Source organism: Poecilia latipinna, unplaced genomic scaffold, assembly GCF_001443285.1.
Source record: "Poecilia latipinna isolate Pla-1442-1.1 unplaced genomic scaffold, P_latipinna-1.0 Scaffold457, whole genome shotgun sequence".
NCBI classification, from domain to species: Eukaryota; Metazoa; Chordata; class Actinopteri; order Cyprinodontiformes; family Poeciliidae; genus Poecilia; species Poecilia latipinna.
The window spans coordinates 69,859-85,895 of record NW_015113073.1 but is presented as its reverse complement, the minus strand read 5'-3'; the positions used below and the strand labels follow the sequence as shown (position 1 = coordinate 85,895).

The following is a 16,037-nucleotide window of genomic DNA, read 5'->3' as shown; positions in this document are numbered from 1 at the left end:
TTCATCCAAATATTGAATTAACATTAACAGCCGTTTTCTCGTTCAGCTCAGCACTTCTCTTTGAGTTGAACTGGTTGGTGTATTACGTATGCCTCTGTCAAACGTTGGCGACTTGGTAAAAATTTGAACTTCAACAGAATCCACGCTTCTAGCAAGCAATCGTTTTTCAATAGCCGAGGGTCCAGATCCTCTGTACAGAGCAAAGCAAACAGAGCGGTGGCTTTTACCAGGCAAGGGGAACTTTAACAAAGTCATCACTGCAGAATATGAAAGTAAGGAAATGAATGATATCAAAACAAACTAAAAACAATTCAAACATTTCAGATTTTATAGAGAATCATATAGATACAACAGGAGACGTGACTGGGTGGATGTGAAGCCAAGGTAACCAGCAGTGACAAACACGACAACCATAGCTGCTCATGACTTCCTTCTAGCAGTGAGAACAAATCTAAAAATTAAATGCACACTACAATAACATCCAGAAAACTCCACATTTGGAACATTTTATCTTTTTTTTTTTTTTTTAAGTATTTTGCCCATGGTAAAAAAAAAAAACAAAAACAAAAAAAAAAAACAAAAAACGGAATTAATATACATAGCTGTAAACAAAAACATTTGATTAACAGTAAAATGACACAAATACAGTCACAAAACGTTGAGCGGTAATCTGATTCTTTTTAAATAGCAGGAAGTTTGATAAGCAATATTGTTTCAATGGGAACATTTTTATAACAGCGGGAAAAGTCTTGACATCATCCCCCCAGTCAGCATCCAACACAACAGAACATGAACCAGACAGAAGACTATTTACAAGTGATTTTTTTTTTTTTGTTTTCTTGATAAAATGATTTCTACCTAATGTGGCAAACATAATCACAATGCGACACGAAGCAACGATCCACAGCTGACGATGCACATGTTCTGATGTAGTGTGTACGTGGTTTATGCAAGAGTGTACACGGGTGTAACAGTAGGAGCGTAGGCATATGAAAAGTTTAAAAAGTTTAATGTCCACATGTTCTTTCCTCCTCGAATACAACTGAGACGCGTCGTCGTTTCCCCCCCACAGCTCATCTTCTTCGCCCGGTTGTCTTCTTGCGACCCTAGAAGCAGGAAAAATAATAATAATAATAATAATAATAATAATAATAAAATGATGAGAACAAAAGTTATGGATTTCTTTTAATTACTGAAAAATGATCCAAAAATGGTTGAAGTCAGCTTTTCAATAAGTACCCTTGGTGCTGGCTCATCGTCCTGCTCCTCCTCCTCTTCCTCTTCCTCTTCGTCTTCATCTTCGTCATCTTTAGCAACAGCAGTAGCTTTCGATCGCCCTCCGCGCCTGAAATACCCCACAAACCGGCCACAATTTAATGACCACAACAAAACTTTGTCATCTTTTAGAATGGCCCAGTCAAAGTCCAAACTGAACTTCAATTCAAACTCCAATGTTCACAGACACTGTACCGTCTAATCTAACCGAGTCTGAGCCAAGTTGCTAAGAAGAGTGAGCAAACATCTCAGTCTCTAGAAATCCAAACCAGGCAGAAACATACCCAGAAAGAAAACGTTTTAATTTTATGATTCACCAAGAGTCTTGCTGTACTTTCAGGAGTTTATTTTGTCAAACTCTTTTGAAAAACTATTTTTTTCCCCCAATTACAATCAGCTTTGTGTCAGTAAAATCCCCCCAAAACAGGTTTGTGTTCAAAACAGATCAAAGTTCAAGTGGTATGAATATTTCTGTAAGGGACTGTAGTTGACATATCAAGGCGCAGAATTATGTAAAGACATTGAAATCTGCAAATTGTCAAGAGGAACATTTCACCGAGCCAATTAAACACTAATTTCTTTAAAGAGCATTCTGACTGAAGAATGCACATTAACCTAAACTTCAAGAAACCTATATTTTTTTATATATTCCATAATGAACTTTAATTCCTGTGCAGAGCAGCCAGAACTCCAGTTGCAGTCAGTGTGCAGCTTTGCTACCGTTGCCGCTTTGAGCTGAGAGAGCAGCGCCTGTTTGAAGGAAAGAGCTGACGTGAATCTTACGTCGGCTTCTTTGCCGCTGGCTGAGCCGATTTAGGTGGACGTCCTCTCCTCTTCTGAGGCATGGACTCTGCCGACTCTGAGCTGCTGGACAAGAAGAGTTTTAGTCAAACAAAAAGTGACGAGTTCACAGCATGCAGCGGCGAAGGTGAACCAATCGTACCCTTGTGGCCGCCGTGGCGCCCTGGCTTGCCTTCCGCCCTTCGGTTTCACCTCCATGTTTTCGCTACTTTTGTCGTCGTCATCATCTTCGTCCTCGTCGTCCACCCTCTCCTCTTCTTCCTCCTCCTCCTCGTTCTCATCATCGTCTTCCTCTGGCGGAGGCGCCGCCTTTTTTCGGCCCCTCCTCCCCTTTACAGGTGTTTCCTGGTTGGAAGAGGCAGACTTCGGTGGTCGGCCCCTGCGTCCTTTCTTCGGTGGGCTGTTCTGTTCATCCTCTGGCCGATTGTCCTCGTCCCACTGGTCCTCAGACTCGGTAGCGGCGGTGGTGTTGGCAGACCCCCTCTTGCGTCCGCGCTTTGGCTTGCTCTCCTGGTCGTCGCTGGACGTCACGCCGCGTTTGCGAGCGCGGGGCTTTTCCATGTCCTGCAAGAGAACAGAGTCATTGAGCTGTGGCAGAAAGAGGCGACATTAGATTTGAACGGGATTAACTCAGATCACTCAGGTGTTAAACTGGAAATACAAGGCTGCCATAACAAAAGTTTCAGTATTTATTTTAATTTTGGAGTGTTTAAAAATAAGAGGAGGCACAAAAGACCCTAGAAGTTGTTAAAAAGTATATTCTTCAGAGACATATCAAGTTTCATTCAGGTTTCCACAAAGAGATAGAAATAGATCCATCAAAAGTTATTCTATTTAAGTTTTCAACATGTCGTGTTAACAATCTGGAAATCTTAACATCTTTTTGGAAATCTCACTGGTAAAGTGAGGATTTATATTCTCCAGAGACGGCTGTTTATTGTTAGAAATGTTAACCGATTACTGATAAACGAAAATGTTCTCATAACCTGCTTGCTCCATTTCCATAAAAACCTGGCCTCGTCTAAATGCTTTGAATGAACTGACAATAATTTTGTGTTTCCCCCCCCAAGTGAAACCTAAGTGGGTTTTTGTTGCTTCCTGAGAATTATTTATTTTATTTTCAATGTAACATTGATGGTCTGGAGACATAAACTTTACATTTAGCATTTCTCTAAGAAGACATTGACAAACAAAACGACGTGTTTGCAGTTAGTTTTGAGACTGGAACCAGTGAGTTTGTATTTGCTCATCTTGTCTTGACTTTGGTCCAGCTGGTGTTTGCACAGCAGCTTCAAAGACTAAAACAGGGATTTATGGCTGACATCACTTAGCTGGATCCCAGAAACGAGGCGTCGACTCCTGAGCTACTGAGTCATTTCAGACAACATGTTTGTCCAGGATGACCTCCTACAGGAAAAAATTGTTCTTTAAAATTTAAAACCTATTAACTCCTCAGAATAATTTAGTTTCATCAGGGTTTCCCCCAGTGTATTATAAGCCTGGCAGCCCGCCATGCTTTACTAGCCCCGCCGCCAGGCTAAGCGTTGCTTGTTTACGTGTCTAGGAAAGGGGAAAAAAAGAAATCGTTTTTTTTTTTGTTTGTTTGTTTGTTTGTCTTTAAAAGCCGGGCTGCAAGCGCCTCCTTTGCTCTTAGCATTTCACTAGCAGAGCAGATTTATTCCTAAATGATAGGTTTATAATAGATAGGTTTATAGTTTATGCATTTAAAAGCCGACAGCGCGCGGACCAATCACACAGCTGGCGCCTCTGCGCTTTGCCTCGCGCGCTGCCGCTGCTTTACCTCAGCAGGATCGCGCGCTCCTCCTTTCACTCAAACTGGACACAGGCTGACCTGTATGGATATTTACATCAACTTACTGTGAGGAATTATGATCCTTTGGAGAACTCTAGGTAAGAGTTTAAAACCCGCCACGTTAGCTCTGGTTGTGCAGCTCAATGTGAACCACAGGAATAACTTGTAGCGAATTCAGAGGTACGTTGTGGAGCGGTGAGAATGATTTATCTTTGTGAACGAACAATTATATGCGGCGTTTGTATCTCAACACGCTGCCCAGCGTGTGGCTCTGTGTCTGTCTTCCCTGTAAAGTTCATGTCTGTGGTCCCGGTTGGCCGGAGCGTTTGTGGATAAGCAGCGCTAACCACATCATGCAGGTTCTGCCTGGTGAGGAGCTTTCGCGCTCTCCTCGGAGTCACGCATCACGCTGATTTTATATTATTTTATTATTATTTTTAGTATTATTTTTCCGGTTACACGATGCATCAAACCATATCAAATGCGTTGTCTACTTAGAGTTAATACGCGGGGCCGCACGGAGATCTGAGAAACTCGTCCCATAAACTCGACCAACCAGAATAGTTTCTGTGACGCTTATTAAAAACTCAACAGATATGAAATGGAAGAGCCACTCAAGCCACATTAGCAGCATTGAATTAAATCTCCCGTTTGTTGCGCATCTCTGCGTAGTGCAGCAGATTACCTCATCATGCAGGGCCGGTCTAAGGCTGTGTGAAGCCTTAAGCAGAATTTGATTTAGGGGCCCCTTTTGTTGCTAAAAATATCAGCACCTCTAACAGTTTCTGTGTTAGATTTAGTGAAATATGGGAGAAGGGAGTAATTTAATTGGCCAGCCTGAAAAGCAATAAGTTATAATCGCAGTTTACTAATTTGTATTTGTAAATTCAAAGATTAAACAGACAGCATCAGATTGTTGCTATGGTAACAAAACAATCTAACTATAAATAATCTTCTTTGAAGTTTTACAAAGTAAACTTGCCAGCTCCTTAAAATCTTGTATTTAAATGTTAAACAATTTAAAATCATTTAATTTATCTATGCCTAAATAATTGAATAAAATTTAACAGCATTGATAATCTCAAACAAGTGTTATATTTATGTATCTGTGGTCTGTTTTAAAATATTAGTGTTTATGGGGCCCCTGAAGCCCTGGGGGCCTGATGGAGCTGCTGACTTAATTTGGATTAAACAGAAGAGCAAATTTGTTGTTTTTAGACTAGTTGTGGGTTTAAATAGCATTTCACTCGAGATCTTTTCCCGTAACATATAATTACACAGTAATACTTTTACATTTCCTGTCAACTTAATATCTTATAATACAAAAACAAGGTGGACCGCCTCGACCACCGGGCTTAGCAAGTTTTCTGGGGGAAACCCTGTTCATTTTATATTTTCATGGGCATTTTTTTAAATAAGCAAGCCAATTAAATATAAAAATTTAATTTCCACCTGAGAGGATTCTTACTAACCATTTCAAAATTTCTACTTTTGACTCTAAATTTGAGATATTTCCAGCAGTTTGTATAATTTCCTGGATCTTACCTTGTCAACACTGTCTGATCTCTTCAGGCTGAAATCCTCGTTTTCACTATGATCCATTTCTGTGCTGTCATGTCTGGAAGAAACAGCAACTTATTTTAGCACAAATTTTTTTATCTGGATATTCATAAATATGTAAAAATAATAATAATAATAATAATAATAATAATTTGTGCATTTTAACAACTAGAATAGGTGAATTTCTAAAACTAGAAGAGCTTCCACTGAGCAACATGCTGGTTTCATGCACCATACCTGGTTTTGCCGCGCTGCGGGGAGCCCGGATTGGATGACGAGTCGTTGTTGCTGGTCGTTTCCATACGAGAGGCTTTGCTCTGGAGCTGTTTACCCGCCGATGACAGCGGCTTGTTTACCGCACCCAAAACGTTCGCTGACTTGGGCTTGAGATGGAAGGAAGAAATGGAAAAAGGTTTTGCTTGAGTCCAAATACAAATTGGAAAGCAACAGCAAATTAGAGGCTTTCGCAGGCTTACTTTTCCTGGAGTGAAGAACGCTTTCATCTCTGGAGGAAGGTAATTTTTAGTGTTGCTAAAATTCTGAAACATGACAAGATACAAGTGAATGAGAGACTAAACCCGTATCAGTAAATCTTGTGGTTGTGCTCATTTCTGCATGTTAGTTAGGTGAGTTATTATCCTTTTTATTTTAAATTACAGGAAACAAAAGTAAAGGCTGCACATTTCTCTGCACACTTCATTTTCATTATTATATATTGACTCTGATGAAAATGAATCCAACTGGGCCTTCCCATAAGCCCCTGAGCCACTGACCTTGTCCGGTTTGGTGAAGAAGCGTGAAGGCAGCACAGGGTCTTTGGGGGACTCCAGGCTGTAGGTGGTGCTCTTTGACATGATGATGTTCATGGCTACGTCACACACTGTGTAAAGTTTCTGTAACGGAGAGGCAAACATTTGATCGACAAAATGCCTCATAAAGAAAATAATTCATCAGTACTTAATGCAATCATTCACATTAGAAACGTCATTTTTACCTCATTGGTTTTGGGATCACTGGAGGCTTGGGCGTCTTTCGTTTGCTTGATGTTTTCCACCATTTTTCTGATGAACGCATGGCTGTTGTTCTCATTCTTGGCCATGATGATCTCGAGGACGAACCACAAAGCTCTGCAGAGGAAGAAAAACAGACATACGTTCAATTGTGCATTTAACTTAATGTCTTCAAGAACTGCAATGAATATTAGCAAACTATAAAAGTGCTATGCATTTCAGCTCAACGTTAATAACATCTGTGATGCTTGTTTAACTACAACTCAGCTCTTTCATAGCCTGAGTAGTGACTGTGGACTATGCAATGTTTTTAACAGACATAGACATAGATGGAGTTTATGTCTAAATATATAAAATGAAATAATATTTCAAATAATAAACCATGTTGTTGAGCTGGATGTATAATGAATCTGATTTCTGATTTTGAAGAGATATCAGCCTCATTTCACATCACAGTATCAACAAAGTGTCCAGACACTAACAAATAAAAAAAATAATAAAAATTAACAATCCTACAGTTACATTTATTTTGATATAGATCTTATAACCTACAAATTTATTAATAACCTTTATTTTCTATGTGGATTTTTCAACACAGTTAAACTTAAATGGAAGCTTTCATTACTCAAACTTTTACTAAAATCCTCTTTGTTAAAAAAAAAAATTACATCTCTACCAGGGTGTACTATAACAATATAATACTACTAATAATAAATAGTCAATAAATAATAATAAAAACCCACCCAAGAGAAAACAACTTCTATCCTGTATGTACTTATTAATCAAATTTTGCAATCCCTAACAACTGTATTAAATCTGACTTACTCTTTGATTTCTTTCAGCTGCTCAATGTCCTGAACTTTAACGTAATCCGGGTCGTGAGCCAGAAGGTGGATGGTGTAGGGAACCACATACTCCGGTAGAAGAGACAACAACTTGTCTGTTCCAACACAAACTCAATATTACTTCACTTACAACAAACTGATTAGTTTTCTTTTTAGTAATTTAGCAGGTTTATTAAAATCCTACATTTGAAATACTTAGATAATATTAAGATCGCTTTGGAGTACTGTTACTAAGTAACAAGAAAATCTGGTGTAAAGCGTTCAGAGGGTTTAAGTTCTGTACCGCTGATGGCCGCGTGCTGCTTCAGATACTCTCGCCTTATGTTGACGTTTTTCACCAGGCACTGGCGAGCGTGAGCTCTCCTCTCCTTGACGGGGTCCTTGGCACACAGAGCGAACACAGCCATGTACTCCAGAGGCAGGCGGAGGCGGCAGAGGCCTCGATGAAGCTTCTGGGCGAAACACTGTCGCACCTGGTAGCACTCATCCTGCCAGATCAGGTGGGCACGAGAGGGAAGGTGAGAGGATAGTGCAACAGGATTCAGGTGGTAAAATAATAGGGAAGAAGAAGGAGGAAGAAATGAAAATGTTTATTAGGAACAGAGCAGGAAGGAGGTGGAAGAAAAGTGGCAACATGAACTTTAAGGTTCCTACAGAGTCTTCATTCTCAAATGTCAAGGTTCTCTTTATCTATTAAACCATTTTAAATAGAAAAGATGTGCAATTTATTGAACTGATGAATGGATGAACTGATGGATGAGTTCTGGATCGAGTGATGGACATCCATCCTGGAAAGCACATTAACCAATTTCGAGAATTTTCCAGACTCTGCAGGAATATTTAACACATCTGACCTGGCATGTTTATCATTTCAACGCAATGTTTTCTGAATAGCAAACCTTTAAAAAAATAAAATAAAAATAGCTTCCACAGTCTGATGAGACTTTACACAATCAGAAGGTTCAGAGGAAGTTCTCACATTGATGACGAGAGCACACAGCTGATACTGCTCCAGGGTGATGATTTCATGATAGCAGGGCTCCTGAGCCAGCTTCAGGAGGGCGCACGCTGCTGCCAGCCGCAGCCTCGACATGTCTGGTTTACTAGCGGGAATAAAAGGAGGCAGTGGAGATGAGAGGCAGTAAGGAGTGCTTTATCCTTTCACAGGTATGTTTAAAGACTAAAGCCTAAAAGCGTCCGTTGAGAGGGAGTGATTTTATTTTACTTACCCCATCCTGCCCTGCTCGGTTAGATCGCCATCGCTGTGCAGGATAGCAGTCAGCATCCTCAGGGTGGAGTTGCCTGATTTGCTTTGGTTGTTCTTCACTCCCAGCAGCCATCTCACCATCAGCTTGATGCCCTGGATCTGAACGGAGGATGGAAAACGCTTTATTTCTCCTCTGCAGGAGCAGAAACAACAGACTGAGGTTCACCACTGACCTTAGCCATCGTCTCTGGAGACACTTCATCATCAGAAACCCAAAGTTTGGTTGTTTTCTTGCCTGGGATCTACAAATAAAATAGATTTCATCATCAGCTTAATTTACAAACTATAATAATCTTTGCTTCTATGATAGACGTAACAAAAAGCAGCAGCATGAATCTGGAGGATAGAGAATATATATATATATTTGTACCCTGTCGTTCATGAGCAGATCCTTCACAATGAAGTTGGCGACTAGAGATTTTAGCGGCGCGGCGAACTGCTCTGGGGCCAGCTGGGCCAGGTGACCCAGGGTGGTCAACGGAGTGATGAGCTGCTCCAGGTTTGCAGGGTCCAGACTTTTGTGCAGGGGCTGAAAACAAAAGAATAAAAAAACAAAAACACCACATTTGACAGTGAATTTAACAGTGGTTGAGCACATTTTCACTGAATCAAGAGGGAAAAAAAGCTGCTGGTCTCCGTATTTCACAGTTTTCAGTTTCATGGAACAGAGTTGAAGCACAAACTGACCTCAAAGATTTGGGCAAAGTGTGTGTCCCTGTTGGTGAACATCGCATTGATGCAGTGGATGGCATACTTGGCCTGACGAGGGGGGCCTCTCTTAGCTTTGGTTTGCAGTACCTGCAGTAAAACACTAGGAGGAGCAGCAGGAGAACGCCATTAGAAACTGGTAAAGAACTAGTTGAAGTCACGAAAAAACAGAATTACATCCTGTACACATTTCACTGAAATAAATGAAGCCCTGGTGGGGCTGCCTGGATTGTGTTTTATTTTTATAACATGAATAAAATGTGGAAACAAAAACGTACGATTTGATGTGAGGGAAACTCTCTTCCATCTTGTTGCCTGTGTTCTTGAAGATCTGCAGAGCAGCTTCTGCCACTTTTTCATCATCCATCTTCAGACAGCTCAGCAAAGACTCAAACGTCTCTGCAGAGTGGAATGACACCGGGTGTGTGAAGGACAGCACCTGTTTAGGAAACAGAAAAATATTCAGTAACAGTCAGCAGAATTTGTTTTAATTCAAAATAGGATGAAGTTTGAGTTTTTACCTTCAGCAGCTCCAGTCCTGCCCTGATCGCCTCTTCAGTTGGAACGCCCTCCTCTTCATCGTCAGCCGTCCCATCAATGGATTTGTTTACCTGTTTTATTAAAGCACTGAAGAGATGAAGATAAAAATGAGAAATGAAATGTTTCCCCCTGACATTTTTCTAAAGAGATGATGTGAAGCTGTCTTTTCCCAGCTCTGTACCTGATGGACTCTGTGTCGATGTGTACAGGAGCGATTCTCTCCAGCAGGAATTTGACCATTTCCAGGAATGGATTACTGGGCTGCTTGGGGCTTCCGAGCTTTTTAGTGATGTCTCGCTGATGAAGATGACAAATATAAAAATAAAATAAAACGTACAGCACGAACATGCCTGTGCTTTTATGTGATTTTTTTCAACATGCTAGATATACAATTTGTTTGATAATGGCCAAAAAAAAAAAAAACGCATGCAGTGACTGGACGACGTCGCAGACTCACCACGCAGACTTCAGCCTGCTTGCAGGAGCAGGTGGGGCTGACCAACGTCTCCAACTGATCCCTTATCCGCTCGTCGTCCTCCAGGACCTGAGCCAGCTTCTTCACAAAGTCCTGAGCTTTGCCCGGGTCTGGAAGGTTTCCTATACACACACACACACACACACAAACAAACACGCATACAAAGCATGTTTTAAACAATGAAGTAGACCTGAAGCAGACCTGTTTCTTCTTTTAAATATGTGTTAATAAAACACAACTCTACTACATAAGTTTTCCACATCTGTGTATGTTACAGCAACAAACTTGCACATATTTTGTTATTTTACATAATAGACCAGATGGAAGTAAAAAAAAAAAAAAAAGAAAAAAAAAATTATTAATATTTTTTAAAAGTCTTCTGGACAATAGATTTTACATTTTTGCCTATTTTTGTTAGCAAATGGGATCCTGTTCTGTCACATTAGACAGAGAACATCAGGAAAAAAGTAACTCTCGACAGAATTAATTTGATTTAAGTCTGAACTTTGACTGAATCATTGCATTTCATCTCTGACTGCATGTTTAAGGTCGTTTTTCTGCTGGAAAACTAATCTTTGCCTCATTCTCAAGTTTTTTGCATCAGATTATCCAGAACTGCCAACAAATCTTGTTCCTGCTGCAGGAAAAGAATCACACAGCATGATGCTACCACCTCTGTGTATTATACCAGGTAAGGTATGCTGGTAGAGATGTGTAGGTTTAGTTTTACACCAAGATTAGCACTTTACAAGCCAGTCAGCGTTTTGCAATAAGTTTACGTTTGGCTTTATCTTCTGATTTTATGTTTGCAGCGTGTGGCTCTCTTCTTACCACTTCATTAATGTTCAACAAAAATCTAAGGCTGTCACAGAACAGCTGGATTTATACTTATGTTTAATTATACAGAAACACTAGTTACTAACAAGGTGGCTTAGGAAGGCGAGTGGTTCCACTTGAAATTATTTAGGGCTATCAGAGTAAAGGGGACTGAATACACATTTCAACATTTTTGTAAAATAAAATCATCTTTTTATTAGTCTTTTGCGTAAAATCTCAATAAAACACATTTGAGTTTGTGGTCATAAGGTGACAACGTGGAAAAGTTAAAGTAGTATGAATGCTTTTACATAGTGTTGTGCAGCCATGGGAGAACTAGCGTCCTGCTCAGTCGCTGCTGCAGAGATTTGTAGGATATAATTTGGCCAAGTCAACTGGTAATCAATCAAAGGATTGATTAAATCCTTTGCTTTAATCAATCCTTTGATTACATTACAAATCTCATTTGAAAACTACCTATTCTTCATTAATCATTATTTTCAGTACTTTGTCTTGTATTCCAGCATGCGTTGCCATGGCTACGCTCTATTATTTGTTTTCCAAGACAGCCTGTGGGTACTTCATGCGACATCGCCGCAAACACCATGTTGCAGTGGAAACTTGTGACTTCGAAAAGATGACTTACTTGTGATCACCATGACTTTGGCAAATACAGCCTTACTGGATGCCTCCGACTGGCAAGAAGCGGAAAAACAGGAACAAAAACATGATTCAGAAACACCAAACAGGAAAATGACGGCCAGTAGATTACAGTGCTTTGCAGAAGTACCTTGGGTTTTTTGATCAGGTCCAGCAGGTCTTTGACATGGTTTCTCAACATGTTCTGGCACTTCCACATCTCATTTAAAGCTCTGCAGGGGGCACGTGAGGACAGCAATGTTTAATTACACAATAAAAGGTCTTACAAACATATTATCTGGTCTGATAAGTTGTTTTAAAGCAACTTAAAAACACTTACTTGACAGCGTTTGTGTCCAACGTAGCGTAAAGGTAATAGAGACACTTCATCCTCTCAGTGGTTTCCAGGTTGAAAGGAACCATGTACTGGGCGAAAACCCGCTCCACCAGCAACCTGACGATACAGGCAGTGAGTTCTAAGATTTGGATTATAACAAGTGCTCTAATAAAAACTGATCATTAAAGTAAATACGAAAAAAAAAACAAAAAAAAAAAAAAAACAGCAATTTCAACAGTTTAAAATATGATCAAGTCAACTTTCATTTTTTGTATTAAGAATTTTAACCACAAAACATAAAAAAAAACCCCAAAGAAAACATTGTGCTGCTCAGTGTTTGTAAAATCTTCCCTTCCCCGCAGCCTGTCACAGTGAAGACGCTTCCTGTTGGCAGCTGATCAGCTCTCCAAGCGATAACCAAACAGACGTTCTGTGGTCTCATCGCAGAAGGTTTTCTTTTTTTTTTTTTTTTTATTCCCTCAATATAACGGTTAGTTTTACAGCACATGCAGCTTCTTCAGCTGGAGCCGGAGACATTATGAAACCCCACAGAGAGGTGAGCGCTTTATGCTGAGCATGTGTAGGAGGATCAAGAGTAATGCATTTGACGCTCCATTTTAAGGAGAGCATGCTCCACTTCTGCCTTCTGGCTGTTTAAAGAAAAATAACACAAGAAGAAATAAACCAGCTTTACTATATTATCTGTTTTATGGCTACATTAGGACGTCTGGAGGCAATAAAACTTTCATTTCATTTCCTCCCGCTTGTAAATTCAACCTCCAGCCATGAAGCTGCAGTTCACTAAAAAAAGGGGTTTACTCGACGGATTCCAAAACTGACTTAAGAGTTTTATTTAAATGTTTTCTGATTATCTACAAATACATAACATTAAAATTAACCCAAAATATGCATGTTGTTAGAATGCCTTAGATATCAGTGGCGACATGAATGCCTATTTTCTTCTTTTCTCATCCATGTTTCCAATATTCTGTGACCTTTGGCTCTTTATTCAATGTAATTTGTATCCTGTGGGAGCAGCATCTGCTGTGACACTGTCCAACCCCAAACAAACAAACAAACAAAAAATGTAATTCTTATTTTTAGTATTTAGGGAGTACTTGCATAATTATGCCATTTTTATATTTGTGGCAAACGGTCTGAAATGATTGTATGAACCACAATACTATAAAAACAACATATTGAATTCCATACTTTTCCAGACTGGGAAGGAACCCTGAACTTTTTATACGAGAACAAGGAAGCAGTGGAACCTGTCATCAATGCTGTTCTGGTAGTAGATATGAAGCAGTTTGTCTTTAATCCAGGATATCTGCTTGGAGGCCTCCCGGCCCCCCTCTCCTTGTAGCGAGTATTTTCTGTAGATCGATGCGAGGCCCATCATGGCTTCCTTACGAACGCGCCACTGAAGACAGTAGGACAGAAATAAAAAAAAAAAGTGATCAACATTGTGAAAAGTAAGATGTGGATTTTGGCAGCAAAGTTGGAATATGCAGAAAATATCACAAAATGGATCCAACAGCAGCTTTTAAAAAGACCCAAATTACCACTAATGTGGAGATTGTTTCCTTGAGCTATTTAAGCCAATTTTTATGTTTTCATACTTACTCTCTTGTCCAAGGTTCTCTCCTTTACAATATTTAATAACGCGTCATTGACTAGGGACAAGTCTTTCTTTGCTGCGGTTACTATAGAGACGATGACATCATGGCGGATGGCCTCCTCGGGGTCATGTGATCTGACCCGCAGGTATTCTGGGGAAGAAAACAGAAAAATGAGTGAGATACATCGGAACAGCAAAAATTCTGCCCGATTTATACAAATAATAATCTTATTTTTGTTTAACAGCTGCTTGTAAATTGTTGAGATTGTTTAATCGCTAAGGAGTCGTAAAATTTATAACGACTGATCTATGAACCGTCAAATTATGACTCCAGCAAATGTCCAACTTTCTAAACGTGTGTATGATTTATAAAAATGTACCTGTGAGGTCTTTGGCCAAGTCTGGATGGTTCATGAGACAGTGACTTGCAAACTTCACACACTCTAGCCTGATAGGCACGTGGATGTCATTAAACCTTTTTGGGAAAAATAAATTCATGTTAAAATCAACACATTTAAAGAGGAAGCAGTCAGTCAACTCAAAAACACACAATTCTGTCAAGTATTGTACAAAATGGGGGTTCAAAAACTTGAACAGGTTTATTTAAAACTGGTTGGCATCTACTGAGCTTCCAATTATGGGTCGAGTGAAGATTTTTTTTAATAACCGACAGAAGAGTTATAATCCAGATTTCATAAAAATTCCAGTGTTTTCCAAATGTGTACAGTGGTGTGGAAAATGTTGGCTCTCTTCCTGACTTCCTTTTTTTCCATGTTCATCACATTTAAGCATTTCAGAGCATCCCACCAGTTAGTCATAAACGTCACAAAATGCAGCTTTTAAATGAAAAACCCAAACCAACACAGCCATGTATGAAAAAAAAAGGAGATCAGGAAGGGGGCAAACACTTTTTCATGTTGGGATTTTATTAAATCATCTCTCTAAGTTAAAACTTTCTAGAACCGCTTTTTTCTGCAATCTCAGATGTAAAACTTTTAGGAAAGGCCTCCAAAGATTTTGCCCCAAAATTTGTTGAGCAATGTTTCACACAACATGAACAAGCGTACAAAACATATTCTAAATGGCTTATAATAGATGACAACAGATTTAGTTTTACCTGCCCAGGTAACACTGCCAGAGCGGTTTGTTCTGTGCTGCCAGCTCAGAGTCTTTGGCTCCAAACATCTTTGCAAGCAGCTTCACCACCTGCAGCCTTTCGTCGTTATCATTACTCTGCAAAGACAGGAAGGGAGAGAAAAATGATGCACAAAAACTGGTAATGTCGATTGGATAGACTTGCCGTGTCATTAGGAGCTTTATTAGACACATAACCATTTTCATAAAGCAAAGGGATGCAGGCCCATTTATGTAAATGCAGATTTCAGGCAGAACAAACAGCGCAAATGAATTTATGTATAAGAAGCCGGGACAGGGGAAGAAAAGCAGCAAGGAGAGAAATAAGTGGAGGAAAAAAAACAATAAGAAAGTGATGAAATGTGGAAGAGAGAGCGGGAGTGGGAGCCGAGTCTGTGGCGGACAGATTTTATCACGGCTATTATTTCTAAGGAGACAGCAGTGATCTACACTCCCTCAGTAGAGTTAATGAGCGTTATCCATCAGCGCGACGCCTTTATGAGACACTGCGGAGGCAACATAATGCTGACTGGACCACTGCTTTATCTCAGAAATATGAATCAACAAACCTGAAAAAAAAAAAACAACAAAAAAAAACTAAATGCTAAATGAACGCAGGTTTTGTGTAAAGAAGCTGGAATCAGTCTGAGCAGAACAGAGACTTTACAAGCATAAAACCTGGATCTACTTAAAACTACCTTGAAGAGAGCAGCTCCATGTGAAGCAGAGAGATTTTATGACTATTTGTGATCCAGTTGTGGAACTAGAAGCTCTATATTCAGCAGTGTTCAGACTACACACAGTAACGGTTGCAACAATACATTTAAAAATAGGGGAAAAAAGGACAAAAAAAAATTGAGAAAAAGAAAATACAGGCATCCATTAAAAAAAGCAATTTTCAGAATTTAGTTGTTTCAAATTAAGCAATATTTGATCTTTTTTAACAATAGCCCTGAAAAACCTCTTACTTGGACACCCTGAAACAACATTAGGTGAAAGAGTGAGGACCAACGGGTGAGATGGGGCTCAGCCCCACATGTGTGTTTTTAGTATTGTGGCTAAATATTATAATTGCAATTAACCCACTAATTGCTCACTCTGGTTTTTCTCTTTTGTCGTCACTGTTTCCAAACATTTCTTCACAAGTTTTAGCACCTAACTATTTTTCAGGTGTGAGCATCAAGGGCAGTTAAAGT

The 16,037-nt window shown here is 39.7% G+C and overlaps 1 protein-coding gene across 1 annotated transcript in view; it reads right to left on the bottom strand.

The window, feature by feature from the left end:
• Positions 1-305: 305 nt before the first annotated feature.
• pds5b (PDS5 cohesin associated factor B) overlaps positions 306-16,037 on the bottom strand; it is a 29,159-nt gene continuing 13,427 nt past the window's right edge. Inside the window, exons 9-35 of the mRNA XM_015038907.1 lie at positions 14,825-14,940; positions 14,088-14,182; positions 13,713-13,858; positions 13,358-13,509; positions 12,090-12,203; positions 11,901-11,982; positions 11,757-11,805; positions 10,277-10,416; positions 10,001-10,116; positions 9,801-9,906; positions 9,558-9,718; positions 9,259-9,382; positions 8,942-9,100; positions 8,745-8,813; positions 8,534-8,670; positions 8,284-8,407; positions 7,588-7,792; positions 7,285-7,399; positions 6,444-6,576; positions 6,223-6,342; positions 5,926-5,988; positions 5,687-5,832; positions 5,435-5,507; positions 2,219-2,640; positions 2,059-2,139; positions 1,240-1,345; positions 306-1,106 (exon numbers count right to left, since the gene is read on the bottom strand). Of these exons, the coding sequence (XP_014894393.1) occupies positions 1,074-1,106; positions 1,240-1,345; positions 2,059-2,139; positions 2,219-2,640; positions 5,435-5,507; positions 5,687-5,832; positions 5,926-5,988; positions 6,223-6,342; positions 6,444-6,576; positions 7,285-7,399; positions 7,588-7,792; positions 8,284-8,407; positions 8,534-8,670; positions 8,745-8,813; positions 8,942-9,100; positions 9,259-9,382; positions 9,558-9,718; positions 9,801-9,906; positions 10,001-10,116; positions 10,277-10,416; positions 11,757-11,805; positions 11,901-11,982; positions 12,090-12,203; positions 13,358-13,509; positions 13,713-13,858; positions 14,088-14,182; positions 14,825-14,940 (3,387 nt within the window). The 3' untranslated portion in view covers positions 306-1,073. The remainder of the gene's footprint in view (positions 1,107-1,239; positions 1,346-2,058; positions 2,140-2,218; positions 2,641-5,434; positions 5,508-5,686; positions 5,833-5,925; positions 5,989-6,222; positions 6,343-6,443; positions 6,577-7,284; positions 7,400-7,587; positions 7,793-8,283; positions 8,408-8,533; positions 8,671-8,744; positions 8,814-8,941; positions 9,101-9,258; positions 9,383-9,557; positions 9,719-9,800; positions 9,907-10,000; positions 10,117-10,276; positions 10,417-11,756; positions 11,806-11,900; positions 11,983-12,089; positions 12,204-13,357; positions 13,510-13,712; positions 13,859-14,087; positions 14,183-14,824; positions 14,941-16,037) is intronic.